General features: G+C 39.0%; 1 protein-coding gene across 2 annotated transcripts; it reads left to right on the forward strand.

Moving 5' to 3' along the window:
• The first annotated feature begins 855 nt into the window (after nt 1–855).
• Nucleotides 856–21,838, forward strand: LOC115922992 (transcription factor AP-2-beta-like). 2 transcript variants are annotated; one of them, XM_030982928.1, is made up of 3 exons: nt 856–1,631; nt 2,950–3,420; nt 19,588–21,838. In XM_030982928.1, the coding sequence occupies exons 1-3, from the start codon at nt 1,623–1,625 to the stop codon at nt 19,696–19,698; spliced, it is 591 nt and encodes a 196-aa protein (XP_030838788.1). In that variant the 5' UTR covers nt 856–1,622; the 3' UTR covers nt 19,699–21,838. The 2 variants fall into 2 exon arrangements, with proteins under 2 accessions (XP_030838788.1, XP_030838787.1); XM_030982927.1 differs by lacking the exon at nt 856–1,631 and adding an exon at nt 2,179–2,576.
• The last annotated feature ends 1,546 nt before the right edge of the window (nt 21,839–23,384 follow it).

The following is a 23,384-nucleotide window of genomic DNA, read 5'->3' on the forward strand; positions in this document are numbered from 1 at the left end:
TGTCTTATGTAGTACAAGCAGCAACACAATTTAATGAATCATGAAGTATATCATTCAAGCTCATACATTCATTCAGTACAAAGACGATTTCAAGTATCATTAACACTTACAATGTATGTTTCATAACTTTATAACACATTTATTCTCTCAAATGTCAAGTACGATTCTAATGTTTTTGCGACTTTTGTCTAAAAGATAATGACTTGTTATTTTTGCTTTTTGGCGAGCATTCAGCCTTATATTTCAAACAAAAATAAATTGTGTAACGATAAAAATAAATAATTCATTCTCTATTGATATGACAATATCTGCAATTATGGTATTAGGGAATACATTCTTGATCTGGCGAATCAAGCTATGCCTTATCCAAACAAACATGTAAGAAAAAAAGGACATCTGTTATTTTCGATGTTTTTCCTTGTTTTGTCAAGAAAAACATCGATTTGCAAGACAAAGTTTGGTTTCTTGAAGTAATGTTTTCTTCATCCGGCAAATGTTTCGTTTTTTTGTGAGTGTTGATCGTCAGAGAGGCTATTGACCGCTTGCTGTCATTGGACGTTGAAGGTTTATCCGTTTGTTTTTGAAGACCACCCTCCAAAACTAATATCCAGCACTCCTCCCACCCAGTGCGTATAAGACCCTAATTATTCAGCCATCTGTCCCCTGATTTGTCAGCTAAGAGGCTTGCGAGCGCGTGTGCGATTTGCATACGCATGACAGGTAGACTTTGAACTGCCATCTCCGCCAATCAGAGCGCTCGTTTCATCGGCGGACACGAGATGTCATTCGCGCACGACACTTGGTTAATTAAAATGTGTCTAGCGGGGCCACTCACGGTGCGTTTGGCTTCGGGTGTTCGGTAGCTAGATAGAGCGCCGAGGTCGCTACGAAGGGCTGAGAGAGAAAAATAGCGGTGATGTCCCCATAGTTGAAAGGGCTCCCCCTTACGAGACAGAAGGAGACATTGGAATGGTCGAACCCTCGGCAAGTAAAGTCACCTGCGAACAAACGACTCATCTTCCCCTAGCCGATCGTGACACGGCTGGCTAGCACCAGCGCGCACCCCGCGACATAACACGCACGGCGGCGTGAAAAGAAACAATTCTCTCTAAACACTGATGCTCCATTGATCACAAAAAGACGGTAACGATTTGACACTCTGTGGTGAATTTGCGACAAACACTATCTCATGGCCGGCCTTCGAATCCTACCCAACGCGGAAACCCTGTGACAATAATTCGGCCAGCTTTTTTATTCCAGCAGTCCCGGGACTTTATACCTCGACGCTTCGTCCGACCGGCCGACGACGACGGGCTCCGACAACGTGAGAAACTTGCTCATATCCCTTGTCATCACCGAGATCATCTCCATCTAAAAGGACATGTTCATCGGCACCTGCCTGAGCTAAGCGGTGTTTACTAGTTTATCTAAATCTACGGTTACAAATCTCTACGGCTTCATGACAGGATTGACGAGATAATTAAGTCGCGTCTTCCTGTTCTCGTCAACGAACGAACCCCAGGGATTCTTATATTTTGCTTACAACTTACTTTTTTCTTCATCTGCTTGCGGAAGCCCAACCTAGCACCACGCGACTTCACGGCGAAGGTTACGGCGTCGACATGGCGCAGGTAAGCGATCCCTTAGCCCATTTCCCCCGATAGCACCCCGCTAAATATCTCTACCCAACCGACATCAAAACTCGGGGCTTTCCTCAAAAATTGCTGAAATAAAAACGCCTAAAATTGTGCAAAAACTAGCCAACGACGATATGCAGCAAGAGGTGGGGTAAGAAGGAAAAAGTAGACGTTGAATTATTGTCAATTAACGGGACAATATCAAGTTATAGATGCCAAGAAAGAATTGAGTAAAGCAATTAGTAACTAAATGAAGGGAGTTATAGAAGTTAGAATGATGTCATTTTTGTAGGATATCTAAATTTCTGTCCGCCGCACACAGGGCAGGGTTATGCTGAAGCGGCGTGACCACAGGGCCAGAGGCAATTTTTTTTTCTCTCTCTCTATCTTTCTCTATCCCATTTTCGTCACCACCACCTTCCACCACAACAGTTCGATGTCCTGACCGGTACCCGTTACGTCCATACCCCTCACCCTCACCCTCATCATCATCATCACCCACACACGCTCTCCCACCATCTCCCTTTCTCTCTCTCCCTCTCTCCCTCTTTCTGGCTGTCTCTCTCCGTCCGCTGGCCAATGACAGAGAATGAACCCTCGCTGAGAGAAGGGAGGGGAATGAGTGCCTTGGAGCTACAGTCACCGGACAGCCAACACTCACACTAGCTATTCAAGCTCGCGAAATCAGATCAGTTCGTACCTGCCCGCCGACCCCTCCACACGCCGGGCCGCTCACCGTTCTACCTCCTCGCACAACACCGTTGCGATTGCTATTATCAGCTTATTGATATATTTTTCCCTTTCTCTACCCTCATCTGTCGGAATTTCACATTGGTTTTATTTCTCTTCAGTTTGTGATTTTACATCTTTATCAGGATTGCTTTTGTTTGTTTCGACACCATGGCATCGACGGCTGTTTTAACAGTTCCTTCTTTGCAGGTTATTATCAAGATCTTTATTTTCGATTCGCTGTATTTTTCACCAAAAAATAGTTTTAATCCGTTAACGCTCTTTGGGGCCTCTTTTGAAGGAGAAAATCGCTCTCTTCGGTGCTTGGGAATAGAATTGAGTTCGCCCAAGGCTGACCGCTTCGCAAGTTTTATCGAATCTCTTTATTTATAAGGACAAAAATGATCGATGAAATTGCTATACCGGATTTTGTTTACCTCTTTATTCTTCGTGCGATTCCGGTTATATTTGCCAATCTACGTTCGTTTATATTTGAACAACGTGTGTTTAAAGTGATGTTTGAGTTGTGCTTGTGAATATTTGTCTTGATGGACTTTTTTCTGCTATATTTTTGTCTTTACAGGAACGTTCTGATTTGATCGCCCACCGGCCGGGTTTCAGCACGGCCTCCGTCGGGGGCAACAGCTCGTTCTCCCCGGCGACACGGCTATCGCATACCCCTACAACCACGGACTTCCAACCGCCGTACTTTCCTCCCCCTTACAACATTCCCCAGCCTCAATCCCAGTTGGATTTTCACCACTCGCATGTGAATGCTGACCCTTACTCTCACCTGAATCCCATACATCCCCAGCCGCAACATCAATATCAGCTCCACCCGCAACAGCGGACCCAGCACATGCTCGGCCGCCGGGAGGAAGCCGACCATCTACACCTCCAGCACCCTGGTATGCAGCTACCATCGGCTAGGGACTATTCAGCCGTGCGTCGCCCCGATGTTTTAGTACACGGAGGACCACACGGACTCGCTCCGGAACAAACCGATCTCATGCTACACCATCCCACGGGTCTTCATCCTATGGACGATGGCTCGGTAAGTCTTGTTTTTCTTTTTCAACCTTCAATCGTATACTTGCCCTTTTTATGGCTTTTATTCAGCTTTTATTCAACCGTACAATGGCGCTACAACTTAATCCTCTCAAATCAATTACAAACTACATGTGCTTAGCAATAAGATCGATAACCAAAAATCATTACCACTGAGGGGGCTCCATTGAACTTTTAGAATAAGGAATGTCATTGAAACCATTATAGTAGGAAACTCTTACAACAAACAACTTGCAACCATGCTGGTTATATATTTTCATGCCATGGAAATATCATACAAAGTACAAACTAGCTTTGTAATGAATTACGAAAATACCCATCACATTTTATTTAATGCAATATTTTTGGTGGAGGAAGTCCTAATAAAAATGCAAATTGAAAGAAATCGTCAAAGAAGAAATGCTTGACCACTTTGTAAAACACAGTTTGCAAACTTTATCAAAAATGTAAGGAGTAATAGGATAAACTACTAAGATAAATAATTATTCTTATCATATTTTATGATCTTGATATTAAACTCGTCAGCATCGTCTAGTTTCTCCCTACGATGGTATTAATTTGAAAGTTGTTTTTTTTTACAAGTAAAATCTTGTACCGGATTTTGCTACCCAACCTTTTATATGTTGCATGGTCTCTAGAAGAGTTTCCAAATAAATAATTATATTTTTAGACGAAAAACGGAACCAAGTATTTGCTGCATTCGTTTAAAAATAATAATAAAACCCCAAGGTTAGTTTTTTTTAAAGCAATACTAGTATTCATCAACATGCCTTCCAATGGACAAAGCCTGGATTATAATTGGAAAGAAGGCTGAGACTCGATGGGGGCAACTTAAAGCAGAATTGGTCAATGCCGTTTCATTATTGAACTACTTATTACCCGTTTTCCGTCCGGGACTATATTCCGTCTGAATAATGGTGGATGGACGATGGTAAAATGAGCAGGGATTGTAAATGCATTGTTGAAACATTGAAAACATTGTTGCCGTAAAATGTGTGTGATTATTGTAAGCCTAGTATAAATTTCCAGGAGATAATATCAATTTTATGTTACTGGCCAGAGATTTGTAAGTGAATAAAAAACATGCAAGTGTAAAATGGCAAGAATATTGATGAAAGTTTCGAATTAGTACTAAAATTCATGTCATAAAAGTTGTAAGTTTCTGTTTGTTTTGTTGGAAAATCATACATATATTGCATCCTTTACGAAAGAAGAAATGATTTAAAAGATATATATGATTGCCCAGTAACTTGTTGTCATCGTGATTTCATTTATTTGAAGTGTATTTTAAAAAATAACACAAAATAACTGTCAAAGAAATACCGGAAAGATTTTGTCGTTGTAATAGTCTTTTCTCAAAGTATGAGTATAAATTCAATATCATTATGAGAGACCTTATTTGATCTCACAATTTCTAAAAGGACGAACTTCAAAAATACAATTCTATTGTTGGTATAAATTTTGTCTTTTACGATTTTAAGATTTCCTGTTATAAGAATGACTATTATGTACAGTATTGTTAGTTTTCGTTTATGAACGAGACACGATTTGGTGAGCCTGCTTGACGCCACACAGTTTTATGGATTTCTATCAAGATATTATATTCTAGTATGCTTACGACGTCATATATTTTTATTGGTATACTTGTGTTGGAATATTTTCATAACTAAACTTATTGCATTGTATAATGGTACATATTCGCTAACAACATGTTGTCTGCAAGTTAGGAAAAGATTGTCGAATTAACGGTAACAGCGAGGGCTCCCCCTCTCGTTGAGGAGCAGTTAACTTGTCCCGAGGAACGTTTGTCAAAACATAATTTGCTTACACGTTAGTTACAATAAGACAATATTTGCCGTCCTCATTCACATTATTTACACATTTTATATAGGTTTTGTCTGGCGTTTAAATCATTTCTTGTACTACTCCTTGTGTTGTTGCGTAATAAGCTCAAGCAGGCTTGACAGTTATGTTTGTTTATCAGGGCGAATTCTTTCCCCGTTAGTGTGAGACTTTATAATTATGCCGCGTTTTTATCGATTTGTGAATTGTTTTCAGTTATTCAAGTCCCAGTTCAGCTGTACTATACAATATAAGTATCTCCACATATTACAGCAAGTGGTAGATTAATATGTACTTGTAAACAATTAGCATTTGTATGAATTGTATGTGACAGGGCTAGAGGTTTGAAGCATTCGGAACAATAACAATTGAAGATTTGATTCCTCTCATTAAGAGGAAGGAAGGGAGCTGTTTGTACGAGTAATTGCCTGTTTACTGCAAGAACAGGACGTTCACGTATTTTATATTACGAAAAAAGGAGTGAGGGGGGTATCTGGCAGAAGGTGCAGTTCTCACCGATTAATACAAAACTAAGTCAGGCTGGCGATCATTCCGGGCACAGTATGTGTCAGCAGGCGCACTTTCTATTTTATTCTTCTTCCAGTATAGCACACCTCCCCCCCCCCCCCCCCCCGACACATCATTTCATAGCATTATAATTGTCTCCCTCTTTTTCGCGACTGAGCAAGCAAGTCCGGTCAATACTTGATATTTTCTATTTGCCATTCGGATCAATGCTTTTTCTTGCTAGGTTGCACAGTCAACGCTCTCGCTGCTCAGCAAAACGCGAGAAAATTGCCGCTTTCCTCCTCAACCTCTATCTCTCCCCCTCAGCACGTCGTAAGTGAGATAGAGCTGTAGGGAACCTGTGTTACTGGGGATAGAAATGAACCAGTACTAAAGGAGGTTGAAAAATGATTGTTGAAGCGACAATATTTTGAGCAACCATTTAAAGTGCAGCTCAACCCCGACGAAATTTTCGTTCAATATATTGCTATACGAGTGATGAGAACAAATTCTCTCCCGTCCTTCCTCCCTTCTCCCCTTCTTTTTTTCTTCATTGACTCACACGTGTACAAAAAGTGAATTCCCTGGTGGTATGAAATTTGTAATTGAATGTCCATGGAAACGGTTTTCTGGTAAATTTGTTATGAAAGAATGGTAAATATTGGGAGATCCTGCCAGGGCGGAAGGGAGTTGGAGACGGGAGAATAGTCGCCAATTTCGAAGGATGACTCTCCCTATTCAGAGTAGAAAAAGGGCAAAATAGAATTACAGATTACAAGCTAGCATTAACCATGTTCAAAAGTATTGTATGCAGGTTTAGATATTGTGATAAGAGGCAGGGGGGGGGGTAGCGTCAAATTGACCAGGCCTACTTGTTTAATCAAACAGTTGAACAGTTAAATATGGAAGACTGTGTGTGAAATTCATATAAATCTCAAGCACTTAAAAATCCCATTGTAACATTTAAGGAATTCCATATCAAACTGACGTTGCCTCGCTTTGTTATCAAAAGAAAGAACGAACAATTTCCGTTTTTAATGAACACAAAAATAGGCACCAGCTTAATATAGAGTTACCGTATCGTTCTAATTATGTGAAAGTGAGTACACTTGCTTAAGTGTGCATAATTTCTCACCGACAACATTAGTAGAGAGAAAAGGAGGAGAAGTCAAAATCACTCTTCTCGATTCTGACAACTTCACACGATCGAGGCGTAAATGAAGCCTCTGCCTGGTTGTAAGTTATCCCGAAATAAAAACCTACCAAAATGCTAGCTGTCATCTAGGCAAACAGGTTGATAGAGCAGACACAGCATGCCATGGCAGTATTAACTTTCCCTTTTCTCATTCATAAGTCTACATTTGCGCTGCCGAATTAAGAGCGCGCCTCTGTCACAAAACCTGCACGAGAAAACCCCAAGTTTTGTCACAGGAGGCGTGTAACAGGGTTTCCAGATATATCTGTGAATATGATATTATGCTGTTTTACGAGCTGTGAAAGAAATAAGTCACCGGCCTCCTCGCACCTCGAGTAATTTCTGCCGCTGAACTGTTTTCACGTGTCAGTCGGAACCCACAGGGGCACAGTGCAGTCATAAAATTCAGCCATATATTACGACTGTCTTGTGTAGCGCTTTAACAAGCGGCGAGTTATTTATGTTCTTTTGCCGTGAACTATAACAGCGATTACTTTAGAGGCTTGTAAAACAACATATTGGTGGACATGGGTGATATATCAATTGAGTATACCGTTACTGTTTTGGGGAGAGCTCCCCTGCTTGATTTATGATAAGCGATCAGGACGACAGTTAAATACGACTTTCGTTCGCGTGGCAGGGAGTAAAACAATATGATAATGACAGTATACTTTTCAAATCGTCATTCCTCACGTTCAACAGGTTGCAGAAAGAAGAGAGAAAACCGAATGTGTATCTAAATTGCTGAGGAAAATGAATATCCTTGTTGTTGACACCCATAGGGGCTTCGCATAAAACGAGTCCAGAAATGAGGCCATTACGTCTGTGGCAAAGACACGCATTATTGTTTAATGAATAATGAAAATCGAATATAGTCACAGAGGATTTGAACAAGACAACATTTCGAAGGAAAGCGTTGATGGAGGAAAAATAATGACGTTAGTGAACACCAAAGGAAGATAATAATTTGTTTGGGAGATTTTAGGCAACTTTGTAGAATAGTTGCTGATAAAATCCCCATGTATGTTAACTGATGAACGAAAATCAATCGATTAATCAAAATTGGTCTAAGACTTCGAAGTGGGATTTTTCTTTAAAAACTATATTTCGATGGCTTCTTATCGAGGGGTAAAGAATGGGGTATGCCATGCTAGTTGGCCCCTCTAAAAATGATTAAAAGACCATTATCTTTCAGTGTCAAAACGGATGAGGCTTTGAATAGTGACATGGGGCGATGGTAAATGTTCGCATTACAACGAAATGTGATTTGAGTTTAGACAGGAAATGAAACACAATTTTGGTGAGGGAAATTGATTAAATAGTATGTGAAGTTTTGCCTCCGGTCATTATGTGCCGTTTACAGAAATAGTTTCATTATAAGCGCAATGGGACTGTGGCAACCTTTTAGGTGCATAACTGAGTTATAGGGTAAAAAGGGGCTCATGTCCCCCCCCCCCCCCCCCCCCCCCCCTCCCCCACACACACATAAAAAACACAATTTCTACTAACGGTAGACTAATAATGTCAACCTTATTCCTAATAATTCTAAAACTATTTCTAAAATGATATTTATATGTCATTTTCCCATTTCACGAAATCATACATTCCAATATTTTGCCGGGGGCGGAGGAACACAGATTTGTGCACATTTATTTTTCGCCTATTTACTTAGGCCTTAGGGTTTGCCATATTTGGTTTTGCCATGGGGTATAACCCGGAACGACCACCCCCCCCCCCCCCCCCCATGGGCAGATGTATGCATGTTGCACTGCATATGCATATTCCTCATATACCTCACTTTCCTAGTATATCAACGTACAAGACTTCATTATTTCAACTTAGTTTGATTTTTACTTCATCTGAAGGAAGTGCTGGTAATTTATTTAACAGATCTTCGAACTTTTCCTGACTTCTAAACACCGATGTTAGTCCAGGGTGAGCAATACATATTGCACCTCTGATTGTCATAGGGGTATATACTTATGATATTATGAAGTGTGTGGTCCTCAAACAGTGACTGCTAAACAGACGTTAGGGGTCCTAGTTCCGACTGGGGTCTCTTGATCTATTTAGCAGCAGTCGAACAGTCGTATGAAGAGAATGACTTGTGTCAAAAAGGGCAACTAAAGCGAATATTTTATTATTTTGTAAAATATATTTACAATTTCTTGCTTTATAAATGAATTGAATGCCATAACAATTAAGGTAAATTTTAATCTATAATAATACATGTATTTAGAGAATTAATGAAACATCACAAAGGAAACAAATTGTTTTTGATGCACAATTTAAAAAACTAACCATGTATCAACACTGCAAAATAATGCCAATAGATTCAACAGTTTTCAATGCCATAAGAGGACCCTATGGACTACACTACAGCAAACTTGGTTATTATATTTTAACTAGACCTATAAAAAAAGTCATGCCCCATTTGTAGTATTATGTACAAACATATTTTAGGGATTATCTAAAACAATTCGCGGACATGTGAAGGAATACACTGGTTAACTACGCCGAAGGGGGGGGGGGCAGAGCGTTTTTATTTTCTACATAGATGATGTGTCTTGGTATTACTATTAGAGACTGATTTGAATAATAACCACAAGACTAACCCTCAAGGCACAAGTAAACAAAGGGAATATACATGCTTAATGAGGGTAATTAAGCATTTGATATTATTCATTCAATGTATTACCAAGAGCGGTCACTTTTAAAGGCAATAATGGTTTGTTTTAACGACTAAAAACAATCTGTCTTATACATAATCATTCCAAGGTCAATTCGAGGGTATCCCCGGTCCCATTCGTCCCAAACCGCGTATGGTTACTCAATAAGCATGTCAACTTGGTCATGCACGGCCTAGCATGTAGCGTGTAAATGGATAATATATTGTGGCTGGGAGTTCGATTTAATACCATAAAGAAGTCGTGGCCATTTAGGTAATGAGCGCAGAGGGGGGACGAAGTCGCTGGTTGTGGAGAGAACACGGGTTCACCGATCAGCGCCGATTACTGGTATGAGTAATGCGCTTTATGATGATGGGGAGACATCGATGATGGGCTAAATACAGCGAAAATATAAAAAATGGGGAAAAGAATAAGGGATAGAGGGTGATATGAGCAGAGAGAAAGGGATCTAGATGAGGGGAAAGTCGTGTTTTGCTCGGTGAGACAGGTGGCTCGCCTCGTAAAAAGGATAATAGTATGTTTAGGATGATTCTCTATCGTATCATCGTTTACGGGCGAAAATGGAATTATGTATTGTAAGGTCGCATTTATGCAAAGTGTACTGGACCCCATCTCTCTCACTTTCACTCTCTCTCTCTCTCTCTCTCTCTCTCTCTTTGTTACTCTTCTTTTCCCTTTTCCGTTGTTTCCCTAAAAATAAAGACCGGCTGCCATTAGGTAAGCCTACTGCCGTAACATGGCTATAAGAATGGTTGATTTATAGATTAAGAGCATTAATGAATACAAGGATGATTCATAAACCCTTACACGAATTGAATAGATATTTATTCTGGTCCAGTAGATCTGAAAAAGAAGGGTATGATTATAAGAGCTGGTGAAAGGTGTCTCTCAGATAACACAATGAATATTGAGCATTATGTATAGGGGCATGGTAGACCAGAGCTCACAATAACAATGACCATAACATTTATTTAGCCGTGTAATCTACACGAAACATTGCGTGGCTGGAAGAAAAACGGTCATTTTGCACTTCAGTTTTGTTATTGATTAATAAATAAACTAGAAAGGAATTCCATTTAATCAAGCTACGTACAACCAATAGGATAGGAATGAAAATTTTACTTTTAGATTGTTTCATAATATGATGGAAATAGATTAAGTTGTCCTTATATAAAATAAAAAAAGCTATTAATATTTGAATAAATATAATGGTACAATAATGATATTTAGAACACAATATTTAGGAGAAGTCGTTTTTGGTACATGAACTAAATGCCCTCTTATAACAAAATGATTTACATAATTCTAGTCTAGAAATCATAAAGAAAAGCAAATGTCAAATTAGGCTGTAGCAGTGCGTGCAATAGTTATGTTCCTGTATATCAAAATCTACGTGTGTTTTCAGTATAGCCATAGTACTGAGGCGAAGTTTTAGAATGGCACAACGTTGTACTGCTGAATAGGAGGATTTCCAAAATGGCGCTCTCCGTTTGGCTACTATACAATACAGACTTGGTTGTCTGTATCGCAAGTATAGGCGGTGTGATCGACACACAGTGTAGTCCATACTCCCAAAATAGTGTTCAAGTTTTCAAAGGGGAATATTACAAGGCGAAAGCGATCCATTCTTGAGAAATATGCGCTCTTTTTTTATTTTTAGCTTTTCACTTCTTCTCCTCACCACCGTACGAGACTTTGCCAGTGTCGTCTATACTCGCGGCCCTTGATGTTGCCGCCAAGTTTGCGGACCGCTTGTTGACACTCCCAACGCCCGAATTGCGCCCGGAGTTTGCCCGCTCGGATTCGGTTACTTGCCGCACCGTTCACGGCTAAAGCAAATGCTCCTCAGCCAGTGTTAGGGTGAAGGCGAAGAAAATTTAGCTCCAAAGGCCGTTCAGTGTTATGCGCAGAAAATCCCCCCTAAATTGAACAGATTTTGAGTGTAGGCAAGCCTTTGTAAGAAAGATTTGACGATGATAACCATTAAGTCTTTTTTTTTTCGTAAAGTGAGAAAAACGACAATCACATTGTGTCATTAGTGCAACATTTAGATAGATGTTTTACACGTCTGTCCCAGTTATGCTTTCAAGCGAAATAAATGTTTTCTTACGTGGAAAACATTTTCGTCCTGGTATGTCTAATACAATGTTTTAAAAATAGTGATTCATAATGTGTAGTATACAAATAACGTTGCCTCTTACTACATATCACCAAAATCTTTTATTCAGTATTCGAAGTAAAAATATTCATATATATATATATATATATATACATTTGGATATGCCGACAATAATTGTGTGTACATACCATAAACTTTAATTTTGTATATATTCATTATAAAATGACGTTGCGCATTTATTTTATTTATATAATTCTGCTGTATCTGAAAGGGCTTGTCGAGAAAATATGTTATCAATAGACCATATTACCCATCTTTCTTAATAAAATTATTTAAATTTTTTTTATAACAGGAATTGTAACAAGTCAACGACTGATAGTAGAGTTAACAAATTGAGGCAATAGAGAGAAGACTTATCTAGGAAAATAATTAAAATATTATGAATGTAAAATATGAACGTTCACAATTGCATAATAAGGATAACAATTATGTAAAGCTTTCGGGACTTCACTTCAAAATACAACCAAAGAGCAAATCCTGCAAAATTTATTGATGAAAGAAAAGGTTTCCATAAAACCCTTATTTCAAGTTTCTTTTCTTTGGTGTCGGTGATATGTTGCCCTACTTCTTTCACCCTTTTTGAAAAATGCAGACATTGAAGAAGAAAAATGTGAATCATACAATTCTGTCGTTGGTGGCCTCTCACATGTATGTCTCTATAGATCAAGGAATGTTCATGATCGATGTGTACCAAAAGGAATTACAGTCATGACTTTCTTCTCATAGGCACATACCGTTTTATTTCTCTTCGAAGTTGACTTTTCTCTTTTCTACGATTGTTGGCTTGGAAATTAATGAAATATTTGATTCGACAAGAGGTTGTGAAGAACAATGTATTTACTCTTTAAATATTTGTTTTGGTAAAAATTTGCCCAACTTTAGGGTAATTGGGAATGAGTAATTTGGGAATGAATCCGATGGCAGGGGTAATATTCTAATAATAATAATATCCGCATGCAGCGGTGAGAGATGGTATTCCGTATCGACCGCTATATAAACCCAGATTTATTATTTTGTATTATTACTATATAACTATGTGTCTGACAAATTTCGGAAGCTTTCTGCTCAATCCAGGTGATATTTTGCTCAGTTTGTCATATTGTTTAATATATGTTATTATCCATTCTATTTTATCAAAATTTAAAGAGCACGTCACTAGATAATATTTCTACAGAATACAATTTCCCAAAGTTGTCTTGACAGTGACACTTATAATAATAATTCTGGTGTTTGACATTTTGTTAACGAATGCATTTAACAGTCTTGCAGATTTACTAGTATGGTTCCTCCCAGACTTAGGGCCATGTATTGAATGAAGGTAAATGCTGACAGGGCTGTGAAGATGATCCTCCATGACAATCACGACATTGACATAGGTGATGAATACTTGATAGACAAAAAGGTATTGACAAGGGCACTATGACCTTGACTCGTCGTGAACGTCAAAAAGGAGAAGGACATTAATATGAAACGTGTCTACCAGAAGTAACTTCTCCAACAACTGCCAGTCGTGTTACCAATATAATCATGACAATAGTGTCATTAATAGCACTGCCCCGACCTTGTTGCTGTGGTCCGAACCTCTTGAAGACTAGGGGCCAGGCTTCGGAATAGTCTTACTCTCCGACCGGATAGGAGTGTGAAGTACAGGGGAACAGAAGGATATACAGGGGGCATGTGTCCCTATTACCCCCCCCCCCCCCTCCCCGCCTTCCCGGTCTGCCTCTGTACGGACATGACGTATAGGGGGCCAGGCTTACTCTGTGGCTGACGAGGGGTGTGAAATCAGGAAATTCACGTCTACCGAATGTATCTTCAAGTACAACTGTTCTGTCTAAATCTGAAGTGGCGGCTACTGGGTTCAAACTCATCGACTCTAGTTATAATGATCGCTATGGGGTGAGCAGCGACTTATTACGTGGCAGCTAACAAATGCCCACGTACCTCACTGGCATGCTCTGACCCATGTTGACGCACAGTGGCGTATCAAGACCTTGTCCGCATGGGGGGCAAAACATTTCAACTTACTGTGATCCATAAACAGGAACAACTTTTGATAAGCAGGCGCGAGCCAAGGTTTGCGTTACAGCATCAGCAAGGGGGAGAAGGCATCGCCCAAAGTAAATTATTTGAAGGAGACAAAAAAGTCTTGAGAGAATATGTACGCCTGTATATATGTCACGCTTTTCTTGACTTACACCGATTCCTATCCTGCGTACTACCACTTAGACTACATTTTATTTTCCTGGACGGAAGTCTGTCAGGAGGAGGGGCAAATCCCCCCCCCCCTCACCCCCTTGCCCCTCCTTCAACTACTCGAGTGTTGACGCAAGTGAGTCAACCGTCATGGGTCGTGAACTCTACAGCTCTTACCGAAGACTTCAATCTTCCAGAACACGACGAGTATTGATAGTATAGAGAAAAGTAAATCCTGATAGAAAAGGTCGGAAGAACAATGGCAATGCATTTATCAATGTGATTGATTTGTAAAAACTCCGTCAGTTAGGTTGGCCTTGACGTTTATAGAAGCAGGTTGCCAGATTATAAGTGTCTGTAGCCATTCCTAGAAACATGATCCACGTTAAATATTCCTCTAAGTGTCCTGGTAGACATACATAGGTAACAAACATGACTTTGAACATTATTGTCAATACTGTAATGTTTTAGACACACACAAATGTCGAAATTGTTACAGGATTTTGCCAACTTACGTAAATACGCGATAAAAATAATTATCTGAATTACTGTATATTTCATATAGCTTCGTTGCTTCCAATTTAGTTTTAACTATAGAAACTTGTGACTCTTCAAACTTTACCTAAAATGGTCGTTGTGAAGTCTTTCTTGAATGATTTTCATGTATCTTATCACAACATTTAAAACGATATCTGTTACATACAGTTAGTTTTACAAATGATTTTGTGCAAATGAATGACAGATTTCTGATTTTCACTCAATAATTCAAAAGGGTTCGTCTAGAGAAACACATTCGAGGGGTCACTATCCACTTCAAAATTGAAACCAGATTGTAAAAATGTAGAAAATAGAATATAGCCAAAGGTCCTGTCTTGGAAGTTGCCAAACAAGAGATTTTCCATTATGGTTATGATTTCCCTTTCAACTTACCTTCTGAAAACCTACGAATATTTCCAAAACTAGGCGAAGATATTATTCTTTGTGAACCTTGTGCGGATTTCATTTTGTAGTTGTGCGTTTTGTCTTGTGTCTTGCGGCCCGGAAGCCTCTCTGATCTTTTCTCGAGATAAACCTGACAACATTCTGCAAAGCTTGGGGACGGCCCCTCCCCCCCCCCCCCCTCTTCTCTCTTTCTTTCGCATCTCTGTACATTGTAATGTTGGAGGCTTTTCATACATAATATTTGGAGGCCCCATTCGCCACAGGCTTTTGTAAGTTTTCTAAGCAGTCTCAGCAGAATTTAAACTTTTCTGTTATTATGGTTTTGAAATTAAAAGTTCAATAGGCTGACTGATTTCTCCTACCTTGGGAGTTTTTAAAAGATTTTAGGACCTATAAATATTACATCCACTTTATGAGGACTTTTAATTTTCGTGCAATAGATAATGAAAATAAATATGGCACCTCCTTTTCAAAAGCTGTTATCAAATGACACTTGATAATTTAATAGAAGGTCTATACAAATTTGGTACGCGGTGTATGGTCTGTACATCAGTATAACATCAGGTAGAGATGGATATTTTTACTTACTCTTGACTATGGGACCACGTTGTATGTGTTATAATAAACATATAAAATGTATTTAATAAACAGCTGCACATGTAATTCATGTATGTATATGTAAATTATGCTTGTTTCCATTGTCAAGTGCCCTATTTGTTACAAAGTTTAAAGATTCAAAAGAACATCAGAATTCTGAGAATCAATATAATAGTTCATGATAAACGATAGACGTACAGGAAATTACATTTATCTCAACTATATATCGAAGCTAAGCCAGGGTTTGAAGTAGATCTTCCTGTGTTTCGTCGTGCCATGACAGAAAGTAAAACATGACAGCTTCGAATTCCAAAATTCATCCTTGTCTGCCGTCTATTGGCGAGAGTTAACGAATTGGGAAGAGCAAACCAGAGCGGGCGAAGGACCTGCTCTGTTCCAAGTCTAGTCTAACAAGACCACGTTCAGCGCTGTATTCGTTATGTTGGAGTGTGCTTCGTTGGTGCGATGAGGGCGTTGCAACCAGAACCATTCCGTCGTTGAACTCGATGGCGGATATGGGAAGTGACGTGGTCGGGAAGTCGTTACTTACCCCGACATCTCGACCACGATTGGCCGGGTAATGGAAGGCTTCCTCGGGGTTTGAAAGCTAGACTACGGTGTCCTCAATTCTATGATCACTGTGATCAAGTCCAATAAGTCCCGGTGGCAAGGCGATACCTCTTATAATAATCCACGCCAAATTTGCGGCTGAGGTCTTGAATTGAATCTCAGGAGGGGGTCCTAAGTCACTGCGAGATCCTGGCCGAGTTTGAAGGGAACGATAACACAAAAGGGGTCGAAGATACGAAGAGGGGCTCTTCTGGTGGATGGGGAGAGGGATGGGTGAAGGAAGAGAGTAGGATGGAGACGTAGAGAGCATGAAGAACAGGGAAGGACACAGGTTTAGAGGGGGTCACATGTATGGAAAGATTGTAGATTACAGGGGGAGGTCGTTGCCCCCTTCTACCGATACAAGACTCATTCAAAACATGATAAAGGAAGGTAGAAAACCACACCAGCGAATGCAATAACGTGAAAAGAATACTTACCTTCGCCCTTTCCAGACTGGTTTAATGTCCAATCATACGGACAGAAATATAAAGTGAGGTGGACAATCAAAGAGCCCAAAAAACAAGTTTGACGGACAAACTTTGAGAAGTAAAGAGAGATGGGGGAATGAATAACATAATCACAAAATCAGAAACCAGAAATTGGGAGCAAAGAGTGGAGAGAGTGAGATCAAGATTGGCTGACTTTTGACCTTTGTACCCCTGAAAACCCAAGCTACGTCCCACAATGACCTGGAATAACCTGGCAGCCCTGAGTAGACTAGAACACAGTCTGTGTGGTACGACCCGACAAGTAGGCGTCTTCATCTTATTGACATAACGAACAGGAATTTTTATCAAAACTTGCCATTATTATCGTAATTTTTTGTCCTCTTTCCCCCTCTTTTTTTTCTATTACAATATCGCTCTTTCTTTGATTCTTTGGGGCAAATTATGACAGGTTTGGTAATTTTATTTTGGTAGCAGTGGTAAGGATCGAAGCTGGTAGCTTTTCTCGATTTGGACAGCTTCTTGGAGGAGTGTCGATTATGAAAATGAATTATGATTCATAGTCCAAGAATGATGCAGAAAATCTAAGGAATGTTTTTACCTCCTTCCTGTATTGGTATTGGGCAATCGTATTCTGTTGTTCTTGCGAAAGAGTAGATTCGAGTTATCTTATAATACTGGAGACTTTTTTTAACCCATGCTGTATAACGGTGTGACGAAAACTGATTTTCTTTTCTACCACCATTATTTTTAAGGTACCCATCATTAATTTCTTGCAAAATAATATGTCCTTCATTTATTTTTTTGGTGATTAAATTAGGCTAGTAGTTTTTATATCAATCATTCGACTCATTATTTTGAAAAGTGAACGATTACATTTCCCTATTACATTAAATGTATTCGTTATTATCATCATTATAATGGGTAGTATTAGTATTAGTAGTAGTAGTAGTAGTAGTAGTAGTAGACGTAGTAGTAGTAGTAGTAGTAGTAGTAGTAGTAGTAGTAGTAACGGTAATATCATTATTATTATTATTATTATTATTATTATTATTACTGTTTTATTGTTGTTAGTGTTGTTTAATATTTATATTATTATCACTATTATTATCGTTTTTATTGTTATTGTTATTATTATTATCATTATCATTATCATTATTATTATCATGCTTGATATTGCTTTTATTATTATCATTATTACGATCACCTTCATGAACTTGATCATCAGTTTATGTATTTCTAAATCTCTAAGTTAGAATTATCTAATATAAACATTTAAATCATTATTAAGTCTTTAAGAGAGATAGCTGCCCTTTAAAACAGCTGAATAAATGTATTACATTTCATCCTCCTTATCTCTTATTTTTTGCCAAAGTGCAGTGATGCTGAAATGAGATAATTATACAGAGAAGGAGTTTCTGGTTTTGAGGTTTTGAAACATTTATGCGGCTCGTCCTCAGTTTTCTCTCCACGTCTTATCGATCCCTTGTTGGATTTCAGTTTTCATGCGTAACGTTATCTCAATACACAGACATTTATCAAATTTTTGCCTTACGCGGCATTCTCAATTGACTCATTTGGTATTAGGCTGACAATCGCAAAAATGATCATCAGTCTTGATGATTATCGCGCTATGACATTTATTGCGTCTCTCTCTCTCTCTCTCTCTCTTCTTCCTCCCTCTCTGCACTAATATTTGCAGTGATTAATTGCTAATGTCTCTCATATCTTTCCGCCACCGTGGCCATATACATTAACCCCTGCTTTTGCTGGTGTACTGAAGAGGCTATCTTTGATAAAAAGGCATTCATCGTGAATGCTGTGCCCATAAATTAGAAATCACGACGCTCATCTCTTCGTTCACTTCAATTACCCCCCCCCCCCCCCCCCCCCCTTGCACTGTTTTCTAAATCACTTCGTTTAGGGTATTTTAGCTTCCAGTAAATAAATTAGTTTCAAATGATAAATATGGGTGTGCAACATGAAAACAGATTTTGGCTAGAAATTTCACCAAGTCGTATCAAATGAGCTTACTTTTGCTCCTATATTAATCGTCCAATTCAAGATCATCGAAAATGCCCCAGCTCAAAATAATCACACACTGTGGTTATTTTTAAACCAGTGTATGAGATTACTCTGACATCAACGTCGAGGTATATACATAGTGCATGATAACTGGAAACTTTTACGTCGAAAGATCCCCCCCCCCCCCACCCCCTGGTTCTCACTCCACCATTTCTCCTTTCCTCTTTGATGTAAACTTGACTCTAACGGCAAATTCATCTTTGACAACTGATTATTGCATCTACTTTATTGAATACACATATGTTTTTTTTTTTTTTTTTTTTTTTTTTTGGGGGGGGGGCACCGTTTATCATGAAAGCACTTCCTCCGTCTCTCCCCACCTTCTAATATGAGGATACATCAAATTATAGGGGTCGCTTCTCATTTAATATATTTTGTTATAGTTTAAAACAGATTATAACATCAATCATGCCATATATATATATATATATATATAGCTCTATTTATGATAACATGAGCCATTTTTGTTAGAGGTTGTTGTCGAAAGTATTATACAATTTCAAAGTAAACGATAAACATGTATCATTTACCTTCTACTTCTTAATCTTCTTCTTCTTTTCCTATTCATTCCTACATTTTGAAATATGTTTTGTATATATCATACTCCTACTGTAGTTATCTTTTTCGTAAATGATATCTGCTCTACCATGCTTGCGGAGAAAGCGTAATAAAGGTTTTCAGTGGCATTTTCCTCTGTAGATGTCATACATGTAGGTGGGGATGGCCGCAGCGAGATTACATGAAAATGATAGAGCGGGACTACGTTAAAAATAACCACGTTAAAATTAGATATGTGGGACTGATGGGGAAATTTGAGGGCAAGATCTCACCTACATCTCGCATGGTTTGGCTATATTTTCAGATACCCACGGATGAACGTTTCTCAAGGTTAGCCCAGGGAGACTATTTCACGAATATGAGGGCGCTTTTCCCGGCCAAGGTGAGAATACAGATTACTAATCATAATTTCTAGGGAAACTAAACGAATTTTAACAACCAACCAGACATGGTGCGATTTCAATGACAGCATGTGAATACTAGATGTTTAGGTGACCACATCTCCTTAATGAAATAGGCTGATTGGGGATAATAATTAAAGATTACAATTTACAGACATGGAGGGAAATACTTAATTTTACTAAATGAGGGGTTCCTCTAACCTTGCTCATGATGTTAGCAGTCCCGGGAATACAAGACTTCACGTTTTTGTCAAACTTATTTGTTGTAGATTGATAAACTAACTGTAGATTATCGTTTTGTCAAAATGCTACATTGTCTGTCTGACAGAGCCATTCACGTCACTGTTTGAGCTCGCGTGGGCCTTTGTTTTGAGATTGATCCTCGTCTTGCCCCAATTAGCCGAAATATACAGACTTGATTTTTGTCTCAAGGGTCCCATAGGTTTACGCGCGTGCTGGGTACAGCTCAATATCTCACGTGTTTAGTAGAATGTGCTGTAGTAGAGTTGATTCGTCGAGATGACAATTTTCACGCCCAACCTCTTCCCCACTTTTCCGGCTGTGATGTAATGCCGATCTAGTCAATATCCTGCGTGTATTATTGAATCTGTCTCGCTGGGGAGCTGGGATGCGTTCATCCTTGAGATACCTGGAAATAGGTTATGCAAAAGCACGTCTAAGGTGCGAGCACACCTGTGGAATTCCTAGTTACCTTGAAACGGAAAGTCTGTTTATACCTGCGACTGCTACGCAAGACATGATGAGAAAATATTTATATTCCGTGCGTGAAATTGAAATATATTGACACATTTTAGCAGCTCTATATTTCTCGGCAATCGATCAAAGACCATTAGCATTATTATCTAGACTCCTGTTTGCTTTCATAGAGTTTTTTTATGGGCAAGAATACGGTTGGTTTATTGTAGACCTATTCTTTCCTTTACTTGTTTACAAATGCACTAAAAGGCGGATCGATCATTGATACAGTCCAATTTTATAAAATCAACACGTTTGCAATAAGTAACAGGAAAATAACAGTGACCTGGTGAGACGTTGAAGGTAGTGCCAGTAATTCTCTAAATATCGGTCTCTGTCTGTTTTTTCTGTCCCCCTATCTCTCTCTCTCTCTCTCTCTCTCTCTTCCATTGTCTTATCAATATCTCTCGCTTTCATTACCAATGTATACTGTCCTTAGATGCATCCACTACAAAATATTGATATCGACAAAATTATGAATAAATACTTAAAATTAATTACATAAAATAAGCGCCATGTACTCTAGGTGTCTGCATGGCCCTGCTTTTTACTGTTTTATCCAACCCTCCTGTATTCTTACAATTTTTCTCCTCGAAATGCTGTGTTTAAGAATCCTTATTATTCACTCCTCACCCTCTTATACCACTTTCCTTACCCCCCCCCCCCACACACACACAAGCCCCTACTTATTTCCCACCCTGAAAATACGATTTGACATCACCAGTAGTCGGAGTCGGTAGCCAGGTTGTCGCACATGAGGGCGGCGGCTGATGGACAGGATTTAAGCTAGATTGTCGGACCACCAACCGTACGGCTTTCTGGGGTATTTTCTCTCTGCCTGTTTGTTCTCGTTTACCCTCCTTCTCTTCTTCCCTCTCTCTCTCTCCATTGACTTACCAAAGCATCTGGATAGTTAACAGGTAATGACAAGAGCCTATGATGGAGGAGATGACGGAGTAGCCGTCTTCTACCCCTCTACCATCATCTGCAGCCGGTCATTTACCCCTCTCCTACCCGCTCTCCTTAAGTCCGACCTAAGTCTAGAGATGAAAATTAACCACACTGGTAATACGAAATTGGTTAAGTGATGGACAGGGGTGGAAAACACCAATATCTTACCCCTCCTTCAAAAGGGAACATCCAGACGTTAATGTCAATTGTGGTGTGTTGTTTATCCTCACCAAAACATACGAAGAATATAGCTTACCACCATTATCACCATTCTGTAAACATCATGTCAGCATTTGAATACTTCTTACGCGGAATGAAAATAAATATATGCCTTGGGAATTACTACTTAATTTCCATCTGCGATTGTATCTAACTATCTACTTTATTATTATTGTTTAAAATCATGATCTTATATCTATGGCTTGAAACACTCACAATATGATACGATTTTTTAACCCAAAGTATGATTAATATGACGCAAACTAAATGCAAATTAAAGCCATTAGTGGCACCTCGTTTATTTTGTTGTTGATGGTTTACGTTTGATGGCGAATGCTTTCCGTGGGATTTGTTTCGATGGAAGATCATCAGAGCCTTCCCATCAGAAAATAGGTATCATGTCCAAGTTCAAAGGTTAAGGTCGCCAGCGATGCCATTCCTAATGTTGGTGTTAAATGAGCCTAAACGAATGCAACAACAGTTTTTTGTTCAACAGATCATGATTTTTTTTTGGAGGAAGATTAGGAAAGGGTCCTAGTCCATTTAATACGCCAGATAGACCCTATTCAGTGACGAAGCTTGAGAGCACTTCTTTATTGTGAATGGCGTTCAAAGGCAACAACTGCCTGCCCTTTTCGCCATCTCTTATCCTCTCTGTAATCTTTCGCGATCGAAAATGAAGTATTCATGATTGGGCTAAATGAATGCCTTTCATCTAAGGGGTGGCGTTTCCATTATACATGTTCTAGGGTATGAATTAAATCGCCGGGGTGTGGGCTAATTGCCCGTCTCTGTCTTTGTCTCTTTCATCAGAAGAATTCCTATTCGGGTAACACGTGCCATGCTGACTTTTGGAGGTATTTTCAGGCTTCCAGGGATTAAAAGCCACGAGATAGGAAACCATCTCCTACAATCATCGGGGCCAATTAAGATATAAACCCTCTGAATGAAAACAGTATGAAGGCAGTTGATTGATTACAAAGATCTAAATTGGAATGGGCAAAATGATATTTATTATATTTCATTATATTTTGATGATAGGGATTTCACACAAAAAAAGAAAAGAATTTTATAGTATGAATGGTTCGTAGGTTTTCAAGAAAAAGAGGAGCATTATATTGTATACGAACGAAAAATAATAATTCCATAAAGAAAAGAAATTTAATCAACAGGATAAAAAGTGTCGGCTAGCAAAAAACTGCGATTAGAAGGATCCAAACTGTTCAGACCATTTTTGTTAAAGAATTGATTTTACCTCATTTTAAGCCTAATATACGCTGACATCGAAATTCAAATGTTGGCAAATGGAACTCAAATATACAGAGTTTATTGTTCACATCTCTCATTATTCACCATTCAATTTTATCACCAAATTGGTGGTCAAAGACAAAGAGATTTATTACAAGTCATTTTCCGCATTAAACCAGATTTCCCAAGTAAAATGAATATTTCTCAATGGATTTGAATGCGATAATGACTCACGTTGAAAAGGAGTTCACAAAGGGGAATTTGGGGTTGGATGTATACGTCGAGAAATGTATTCTAACTGACTTTTGCCTAGAATCAACATGTGGCATAACAATAATGTTCCACACTATCGCCCATGCTTGGTGTGCCAATAAACCACCAAATATTCGCCCCACTTTGAGCTTTGCCGCACGCATTCTCGTCCTCAAAAACTCGAAAGAGAAATGTCGCCATTCGAGGTGGTTAGCGATTGTTCACTTGTTGCTAAAACAAACTCAGAAATTCTTTGATTTCATTCATGGGACCT

This window comes from Strongylocentrotus purpuratus, unplaced genomic scaffold (genome assembly GCF_000002235.5).
Source record: "Strongylocentrotus purpuratus isolate Spur 01 unplaced genomic scaffold, Spur_5.0 spur5_scaffold_13, whole genome shotgun sequence".
NCBI classification, from domain to species: Eukaryota; Metazoa; Echinodermata; class Echinoidea; order Camarodonta; family Strongylocentrotidae; genus Strongylocentrotus; species Strongylocentrotus purpuratus.

Excerpts from the sequence above, each read along its gene's own strand:
- LOC115922992 (XM_030982927.1), top strand. The coding sequence starts at position 2,538 with ATGGCATCGACGGCTGTTTTAACAGTTCCTTCTTTGCAG. Across the intron at positions 2,577-2,949 it reads TAACAGTTCCTTCTTTGCAG|GAACGTTCTGATTTGATCGC; the intron begins GTTATTATCAAG and ends TTGTCTTTACAG. Across the intron at positions 3,421-19,587 it reads ATCCTATGGACGATGGCTCG|ATACCCACGGATGAACGTTT; the intron begins GTAAGTCTTGTT and ends CTATATTTTCAG.